General features: G+C 58.0%; 2 protein-coding genes across 4 annotated transcripts in view; both read right to left on the bottom strand.

Annotated features, from left to right (window-relative positions):
• The window catches only part of BCL7B (B-cell CLL/lymphoma 7B), a 5,128-nt gene extending 1,065 nt beyond the window's left edge, over window positions 1-4,063 (bottom strand). Inside the window, exons 1-6 of one of the 3 annotated variants that reach the window (XM_010585953.1) lie at window positions 3,941-4,063; window positions 3,459-3,534; window positions 2,706-2,802; window positions 1,434-1,619; window positions 1,126-1,205; window positions 7-720 (exon numbers count right to left, since the gene is read on the bottom strand). In XM_010585953.1, the coding sequence (XP_010584255.1) occupies window positions 628-720; window positions 1,126-1,205; window positions 1,434-1,619; window positions 2,706-2,802; window positions 3,459-3,534; window positions 3,941-4,032 (624 nt within the window). In that variant the 5' untranslated portion in view covers window positions 4,033-4,063 and the 3' untranslated portion in view covers window positions 7-627. Of the gene's footprint in view, window positions 1-6; window positions 721-1,125; window positions 1,206-1,433; window positions 1,620-2,705; window positions 2,803-3,458; window positions 3,535-3,940 lie in introns of those variants that run through there. The other 2 variants (XM_010585955.1, XM_010585956.1) reach the window with 2 other exon arrangements.
• Window positions 4,064-4,720: 657 nt separating this feature from the next.
• TBL2 (transducin (beta)-like 2) overlaps window positions 4,721-9,203 on the bottom strand; it is a 5,225-nt gene continuing 742 nt past the window's right edge. The window contains exons 2-7 of the mRNA XM_010585974.1: window positions 9,040-9,201; window positions 8,731-8,915; window positions 7,921-8,072; window positions 6,655-6,781; window positions 5,659-5,811; window positions 4,721-5,267 (exon numbers count right to left, since the gene is read on the bottom strand). Of these exons, the coding sequence (XP_010584276.1) occupies window positions 4,811-5,267; window positions 5,659-5,811; window positions 6,655-6,781; window positions 7,921-8,072; window positions 8,731-8,915; window positions 9,040-9,201 (1,236 nt within the window). The 3' untranslated portion in view covers window positions 4,721-4,810. The remainder of the gene's footprint in view (window positions 5,268-5,658; window positions 5,812-6,654; window positions 6,782-7,920; window positions 8,073-8,730; window positions 8,916-9,039; window positions 9,202-9,203) is intronic.

Genomic DNA, 9,203 nt, shown 5'->3' with positions numbered 1-9,203 from the left:
CCGGCGGCACCTGCCCTCCTTTGGGGGGGGCGCTCCCGGCTCTCCCAACACCAATGGCTTGAACTAGCAGCTTATTGCACAGCGTCCCAGCGGATCCCTGCCGCGGCTGGGCAGGACTCGGCCTCTCCCCGCCTCCCACCTCCTGCCGGCGCTCTCAAGGGAGGGAGCGGACAGATCACTTCGCAGGTGGAAGGCGGCTCTCCCGGGAGGGTGGGCAGGCGGGCCCGAAGCAGGCAAACGGCTCCTGCCAGTGCCCCGGGCGCCAGGGAGAGCAGGGAGTCCTGCAGACAACTCCCCCCGCGCAGGCAGACGGCCCGCCCGCCCACCGGAGACCCTCATGCTACAGAACAGGTCAGCAGGGAGAGAGGGAGCCAATAAATAGAGGCAAAATTTGCAGGTTCTGGTGGCAGCCCCATCCGCCCCGGGGGAGCGCAGGCTGTCTCGGCCGGGGCTGGCGGGAGGCTCCTGCCCTGGAGAGCAGGGCAGGGCAGGGCAGCTGGATGGCGAGTGGTGGGAGCACCCGTCCCTGGGGAAGGGGCGGGCTGGAGGGAAGCTCCCCGTCCCCCAGGGGAGGGCAGGCAGCTCTGCGAGGGGCTGGCGAAGGCGCTCTCCCCAGGGGTGGGCAGGCTAGCTCTCCGAGGCCGTGTGGCACACAGAGTTCTGATCGGCACAAAATCTCTTCAGAGGCGGCGCACCAGAGTCCTCCTCCTCTTCAGTTACCTGCAAGAGCCAGAGGTAGAGGTCATGGGCAGTGACGGGAGCTCAGTGTGCCCACCAAGCCACGTGGACCTAGACAAGGCTGTCACACTGTGGGGACACCCCAGGCTTTCATCTGTGAGGAAGCCCCAGGGCACCAGGAGTGAGAATCCACTTCAGCCCTGGAGTTGACTAGAACTGCTGCTTTACTCCACCTCCACCTCCTTTCTTCACACTTTTAACACCTGAACTGAACCAGGGGACAGCTCAGGAAGCCAGAAGGTTTGGGGAGCTCCTGGAGGGCACTTTGGGACTGCAGAGCAAGTCCATCTCTCCAGATGTTTCTGCTACAAGGGGCAGCAACGAGGGTGAAAGGGCCAAGCTGGCTCCATGCGTGTTTAGTCATGGTTTCAATGCCCCTTCCCTTACCTGAGTCTCAAGGGGCACTGGCTCTTCCTTTGTGAGAGTGGGAGGCTCGTCTGCAACTTCTGAGGAAGGCAGGGAGGGCTCTGGGGAGAACAGAAGGGTTAACAAAACTGCCCACCCAGGAGCACCGGGGTACCCAGCTCAGTGCTGAGCCAGGAGAAGAGACCTCCAGCAGAAGACAAGTCTCCACTGCCCTGTCCACTTCCAGCAGTACCTCAGTCACCCACCGAACAAGCAACAGCTCTGGCAGGGCCTTCCCCAGGCCCAGCCATCCACCTCCTCCCTTCCCAGCCCAGCACCCCAGCACCCACCTTCCAGCGTCTCCTGCCCCAGGGTGGGTGGCTGCGAGTCGTCCGTGCGGAAGTCAGACGTGTGGGCAGGACTCATGGACTCGCTCTGCTGGGGACTGGGGCTGGAGTTGGGGCTGCTGTCCACCTTGAGCTGGTAGACATCCGACAGGGAGCTCTGGTTGCTGTTCTCATCTGCAGAAACAGCACCTAGTGAAGAAGAGCACCTTGACCCAGGGGCACAGGCAGCCGAGGGCAGCACTGAGAGCCAGGGTCTTAGGGAGAAGGAAGAGCACAGTAAGAGGCAGTCCAAGTACAGGGGATTCACTGTCACTGATCAACTTAAGTGCTGCCAGGCATAGGACTCCCCGCCGGGACACAGCTGGCATCAGATACATGCCACAGGAGAGGGGGTGCTTCTGCCCAGGAAATGAGTCTGAGCAGACAGAGAGTGACCCTGGGCTATTCAGAAAGAATGAGCAGAAGGCACAGAGGTAATACAAAGCGCTGTGCCGACAAATTGTACGTCTGCAGCTTGCAAGGGCCCCAGGCATTCAAGGGCAGGAGACCTCTTGCCTGTGTACCAGGCTTTTGTACCTCTTCCGTTTGTGGGGCTGCAATCTGACAGCAGCACCAACGCTCAGCACCTGCCTCTGGACAGGGAGGCAATCCCGGCACACATCTTTTCCAGGTAAAGTGGTCCCAAACTGCAGACCTGCAACGCTAACCTTCTCACCGCATCTACTGGAAGTGCCAACACAGTCCCCAATTTCCCTTCGCTGCACCAAGAGCTGAGTGGAGAGGCTGGGGACAGGCATACACTCTGCTCCAGCAGTGAGCCCATGCGCTGCCTGAGCCTTGCTTGACTCCACCACAGAGCCCGGCCTGTCTGTGGCTGGCTGCGGTGCTCCGGTACCAAGAGCAAGGTCAAGGAGATCCTCTGCCCTTTCATCCTAAGGTCCATACAAATCACTGCTGGAAGCAGCAGGCTCAGCTGCAGGCAGCTACTGGCCTCTCCCCAGCAGGGACCACAAAGTGGGAATGGAACCCCCACTCCTCCAGTTCCCCACGAAGCTTCCTACAAGAGGATCCCAGAAACAGACAATTAAAATTCTTTCTGACAGAAAAAATGAACAGTTTCAGCAGGGACAGTCCAGAATTGGATCAGCACAACCCTGCACTGAAGACGCACACTGCTCTTCCCAATATACGCAGCATACATAAGCCAGCAACATCTCAGCTTCTATAAGGCCTTGAGGTCTTTCCCCAGCTTGAAGGGGGCTCAGCCAGACTCACCTTGGAACTCCAGGAGAAGAGAGGAGTTGGCAGAGGTGTCGGCTGGGAAGCCATTGGGTTCTCGGGCAGTGCTGCTACTTGATTTGGATTTCTCTTTCTTGAGGAGAAAAGGAAAAGCAGAAATACACGGTCAGAGGAGCCCACCACTGGCAAGAGAATGCAGAGGTGCACAAACTGCTCCAGAGAAGCCACTCCCCTTTCTCTCTCCCAGCAGCCCAGAGGGGTGTGCTCATGCAGGCCTTTTCCCTTTCCTTTTTGGGCACTTTTCTAACTGAGAGGCAAAACTTCAGCTGTGAAGGCCTCAGAATCAGGAGTAAAAGGGGAAATTGACCCCTGTCTAGGAGTACCACCAAATAAAAACAAGTCCTCCAGGGATTAAGGCAAAAAGGATCACAGGCAGCGAGAGGGGATCATCCAAGAGCGTGTGAGGTCAGGTGCAAGGGAGAAAAACGGTACGGATCCACCAGCACGGCCGCATTGCTGCAGGGCAACAGCAGATGGAGGTCCGTGGGAGACGTTACAGTCCAGGCTGCACTGAGGCATGACCCCCGGGCAGAGGCCCGATGCCGCTGCAGAGGCCAGGGGAAGAAGCAGCAGGGAGCCCCAGGGCTCTCCCCTGCAGAGCCACTGAGGCGAGCTGCTCAGCCGGGGCTGGGGGCGGCAGGGCCCGGCTCGGCTCCGGCCCCCCGCCGCGGAGCGGGCCGGGCCCGGGGCGGCCCTGAGGAGAAGGGCCCGGCCCCGCGCGGTACCCACCTCCTTGCTGTCCGCCACCGGCACCCACTTGAATATCCGCAGGGAAGTGTCGCCTACCGTCACCCACTTCTTCTCCCTGCGCGGACACAGCCGTTAACGGCGCCGAGCCCCTCCCCCCCCCCAGGAGCCGAGGCCGGGAGAAGCCGGGCCCGGGGCTACCCTGGCAACAAGCCCCTCCCGCAAGGCTCCGATTGGCCCGGGGTAACGCCAATCGAAAGCACCGCTGCAGCCCGCCCCTTCACCCCGCCATCCTCGTCGTGATTGGTCGGGCCGCCCGCCGATCACCGGCGCTTCCGGTCCCCTCCGCACCCCCGAGCAGACGGAGCGAGCTAATTGGCTGCTGCCTCGCTATCCCTGCCCACTACCCGACACAGCACGCTGATTGGATACTCGCTACCAGAGCACCTCCACCGGCACCCGTGTGGTGCGGTGATTGGCTGCACGCCGGGCAGGCCCCACCCCCCCGCAGCCCCGCCTCTCACCATCTGCGGACGCGCTCGATGGCCGCCATCACTTTTTTGATGTCATCCTTGGCGCGGCTGCGGGTCTCGGCGCGCACCGAGCGGCCCGACATGGCGCCCGCAGCCCCGGCAGCCCCGGCTCCGCAGCACCCGCCGCCTCTCTCCGCGCATGCGCGCGCCCCGCCCCCGCCCTGCGCGTCCTGCGTCACCGCGCTCGCCACGCCCGGAGGAAGGACGCGGGGGGAGGGGGGGTGACGGAGAGCGACGGCGCGTACTGCGCCTGCGCCGCTCGCCCCGCCCTCCTGCGTGGTGCGGCGCCGGCACCGCCATCTTATGTTGGGTCAAGTCCCGCCCGGCGCTCAGCACGACCCGGGGGCCTCTAGTCCGCATCGTGCTCATGGCGGTCGTACATGACCTGAACTGCCCGACCCGCATGGAAGGAGCCCTGCAGGCAGCAGCATTAAAGCGCTGCCTGCTTCTGCGCACCAGAAGGCCCACCGTTTAGCATCGCAGATTGAGCTGGGGCAGCTCCTCTGCAAAAAAACCCAAACCACACACCAAAACCCCCTTTTCTAAGTCCAGAAAAGCACACTGGTCCCATCTGAGCAATCACTCCCACGGGATAGCGATGAGACAGCAGGTGGGGACAAGCCCTTGGAAGAGAAAGGCACAACAGCGTCACCCCTCCATTGCCCCCCACCATCCCCAAGCAGACGCAGCGCCCAGCTCTCTGTCGCCAGTCAGAAAGCACGCAAGGAAGGCCCTGGGCACGCAGTCTGCATGCTCTTTTATTACAAGTTGTTCAGTGTTATTAAAAAAAATAATCCCTAAAGGCAGAACACAGCTGTCTGCGACCGTGGAGAGCCGGGACGTGCCACAGTGGGGGAAGGATTAGTGCTTCTTGCCATAGATTGCGGCCAGCGCTTTGCGGGCACTGGAGATCTGCTGCTCCAGCCTCTCTCGGGTGGCTTTGTTCCCAGTTTTTTTCAGCATGGTCTCCATCTCCTCCACCACTGCCCGATGACCAGCAGTGTTGTGGAAGACGCGGATGGCCCGGTCCCCACACGACACCAGGTAGCGGCTGTTAGTGTCAAAAGCCAAGTCTGTTATGCACTGTCCGTGCACGGCGAGAAAGCGCTCCTCCTCCTCTCCTCTTCTCGTGTTGTACACAACAATGTCTGTGCCGCTAGAGATGGCGACGACGCGAGCATCAGGGGACAGGGCGATTCGACAAGGCTCCATCACCTCACACTTCCCCGTCAGAAGCAGGTATGGATCCTGTTGCTTCTTATATTCCACATCTGTGTCCCAGAACTTCCATGTCCCATCCTTCGAAACAGTCGCCATCCTGCAGCCAGGAGACAGAGCACAGGTGAGTGCAAGGAAATCGGGCAGCACCTCTTCCCCTGCCACACCTGCGAATGAGGAATCCTTTGTGGACAGAGAGCTCTTTTGGGAAGTACGAATCTGTACACACATACAGTCCTCGTCCTCTTTGCAGAGCACGGATGGCAGTCACCCCCAGGAGGAAATCCAGAGGGAATACGCAGGTGGCACAAGCCAGTCGGGGTTTTGCTGCCCTGGGCTCCCAGGAGAGCACGCATGGCAGTGTTCCCCACACTGCACAGGGGTGCAGCCCCCCTGCGCAGGCTGCTGGCATACACTGGAAGGAGTGAGCTCACGTGGCCTGAGGGCAAGCCAGGGTGTACTGCTTCAGGCAGCGGGTAACACACACTTACCTCCTTGAGTCATTAGAGAAGGAGAAGGAATGTATGCCAGCGGTGTGGCCTTTCAACTCAAAAGCCCTGGCCACCTCCCGGAAGTCTCCATTCTTGCTAAAACACACCTCCCACACCTTCACATCAGGGGTAAAGCCACAGGATGCCACAAACCTGGGTGAACAAACAAGCAGAGACATAGGGCACCTGTTACAGAGCACCTACTCCGGCCGGGCCGCAGGGCCAGCCCTACAGAGCTCTCCTCTGGCCCCCTGAGCAAGGCAGGGGCCAGGGGCAGCCCTCCCAGGCAGAGGGGCGCCTAAGACAGGGCTCTGTGAAGGCAAAGCCATCCACACTCTTATGTTCGAATCTTTGCTTGGGTCAGCTGAAGAAGTTTCCACCTTTCACTGAAGCCAGGCTGGTAAAGGGAACGCTAAGGAAGGCCACCAAGGACCAGAACAACTTAGGAATGAGAAACTCATAGGCCAAAGCAAAAAACCTAAATGCTTTTGATCCCCAAACGCACTGAGCTTGGAGCATGGCAAGTCTTCCTGCAGCCACAAGTTAGAGACAGAGTGAGGAACAAGATTTTCCTGATAAACCCAGTAACAAATATTTTAATTTTATAATTAACCTTTAAAAGGTAACAAACAAGTTAGAAATGCTGCTTGCTTTTCATACGCCACTTGTGTTGTCCCACCTCTGCTATGTGAGGCCAACGCTGTTCTCCTCAGCTCTTCAGGAGATGATTAATAGGAACAGCAGTGCTGAGGCAAAACGGCAACCCACCAAGTGTCTGAGACTACACAGGTGAGAGTCAGTGCTCCTGGAGGGGCTGCTCTCGGGGGCCGGAATCCCTTTTTAAAATGTGGAACCCTCAAAAATTGCATTAAAATAACAGTTAACTGCTGATGGTCGGAACTGATGACGTCCTCTGGGAAGGAGCAAGGTTCCTGTTGGCTCCTGTGGCTTCCCACTCTGCAGCAGGAGCAGCGTGGAATACCTCATGCCTCTCACCTCCCACAGGGCGACACCGTGGCATAGGCATTGTTCATCTGGTTAGTGTTAATGCTGGCCAGGACTTCACCCTTCGGGCTCCATATCAGTATGGTAGTGTCACTGGAAGCTGTCATGATAAACTTTCCTGGAGGAAAAAGACAAAGATCAGAAGACGTCCCAGGCCTAACGCTGCCACAGACTTATCAAAGGCCTAGGACAGTCCCTAAGCAGGGCAACCTCTCCCTGAACCCAGACAGTGAAGAAAACCAAATGCAGCACCAAAATTCAAGGAGTGTCAATCTCCTGGGACAAAGCAAAGAGCAGTATCAGAAGACTTGGCTCCTGGTTATGCCTTAATGCACCCTTGGCTTCAGCAGCCATCAGTGGGCACTCAGAGACCAGGCATGCTTCTCACCCCAGCACCCTTCAGACCCCACTTGCAGAGCTCAGCACTAAGCTGGTACCACAGGAGTAACGCAGCAGACTCGGTCTTCCCCAGATGATTAAAACACAACTCGAGGTATCTGTAGCTTTCAAGTCTCAGATGGTGACCGGTAGCTGACTACAAGTCACACTGCTATTAACCATGATTACTGGTTGTGTCAGCATTTTGGACTCCTGCTTGTTTCCACTTGCAATGCTTTCCCCTTTTCCATGTCAGCCCGGACAGGGAGTTGCCTGTTTACCTTTCAGCTACTTGTTACAGGTTTCAGTTTTCACTGTCACAGCTGAACAAAGGTCTCGGTTAACATTTTCTCTGCTCTCCTGTTGCAGAGGTGAACTCACATCCACCCACTTCCAACTGCCCACTGTCACATACCTGAAGCCTTAATCCATCAAGCCCTCACCACTAACACATCCCCCCCAGCCTCTGTTGTAGAAGACCCCAGAAGTCCAAGATAGACCACATTAACTCACTAGAGAGATTTTTGACTGGTTAAAGAGAGACGAGTGGGCCAGAGAACAGCGATCCTCTCAATATTGAGACCAGACCTCTTTGCAACAGCGTCCCTGAAAATGTAAATTGAGAGACTGTGCATATTGGGGAGCTAGTTCTGAGCTTACAAGAATATAATCTGTCTGAAAATGACATCTTTCAGTTCACTCAGCAGTAAACAAAGGCTAAAAAGTGACACCTAAGAGACTACAGAGAATCAGGTACTGGTGCAGAAATGGGCCTTGAGAATGCCCAAAACTCCAACACTTTCAACCCAGCAGCTCTCGCTTTTCAAGAAAATCAAAGCCGATCTCGAGCTTCAACAAGTGAGCAGCTCATTTCCATACCTGTCTCTGCAATTCCTATGTTAATGACAGGAGCCTTGTGCTTCTTTGGGAAGTCCCCTGAAGTTGCAGTGAAGGTGAAGCTGCCATCATCCTTCTTGGTCATTTTATAGACACGAATAGTCTCGCCATTCGCCAGCCAAACGATGAATGCCCTGTGGAAGGACAGGCGCTCTGAACTGTTAAGAAACAGTCTACCTCAGCTCAGCCTAGCGACAACAGGTAAACTAATAGGTCATTCAGTGGCACCTGGGGAAATGGATACACTGGCAGATCAACAGCTGTATGCTTTACAACGGCACTAGGTTCTCTCCCTGTGTTAGCTCAACTGCAATGCTGAATGGAAAAGAACAGAATTTATTACTCCATATCTGTAAACGAGATCCCTTCCTCTCTCTTAAAAGAGGCCACTTCACAAAGTGCCAAGGCATGCTTTTCCGCCAACATTCCCCGCCAGCAAGAGCTCTCTCCCCAGTCCCCAGAGTGGCTCAGCAACTCAACCCTGCTGCAGGGCCTGCTGACAAAGACCTTAACAAGCACCCTCCACAGGCACAGCAAGCTAGGCACTGGGATATTTGCCCTGAGAACCACGTTAAAATGCCAGCTGTTTTCACGAGAGGCCATGAATCAGTGGTACCATTAAGACCGCATGAGGGATGTCGCCTCCGTGCAGCCCAGAGGACACATCACTGACCCCGGCCGAGGCTTGCGCTGTGTGACCGGCAGCTCTGTCCACAGGACGTCCTGGTGCCTATACGCCCCAACCGGTCCCTGGGCTGGGAGTGGGTGAGGTGTGGTGAGGCCTGGCCCTACCGTGAGTCAGGGCTGAGGCGGACAAGCTCGGCGTGGTCCAGCCCCACGTTGGCGCGCAGGCAGCGGTGCTCGCGCGCCGTCAAGTCCCGGGTGCTCCACAGTCGGATCGTGCGGTCGTCAGCGCACGACGCCAGGTACTTGCCGTTGCTGCTGAAGTCCAGGCAGGAGACGGAGCCGCTGTGGCCCTGTGGAGAGAGCGCGGTCACAGCGGGGAGGAGGAGGCGGAATAGGAGAAGGCGGGGGGGGGCCCTGGCGGGGCAGGAGGCGCCGAGCCCGGCGGGATTACCGGCACCGGGGCACACACGGTACCTTGAGGGCGGCGACCAGCAGCCGGTGGGCGAAGCTGTGCTGCTGCGGTTTGTCCCGCCGGGCCCGTGCCGGCAGCTTCGCCTTGCGGTGCTCCTCCGGCCTGGCGGCGGCGTCGCCGTTCGTCCTGGGGCCTGCGAGGAGCGGAGGCTCGGCTCGGCTCAGCT

This window comes from Haliaeetus leucocephalus, unplaced genomic scaffold (assembly GCF_000737465.1).
Source record: "Haliaeetus leucocephalus isolate CR32 unplaced genomic scaffold, Haliaeetus_leucocephalus-4.0 Scaffold136, whole genome shotgun sequence".
Taxonomy (NCBI): domain Eukaryota; kingdom Metazoa; phylum Chordata; class Aves; order Accipitriformes; family Accipitridae; genus Haliaeetus; species Haliaeetus leucocephalus.
Note: the sequence above shows the minus strand (reverse complement) of the source record. Positions and strands in the feature narration are given on the sequence as shown.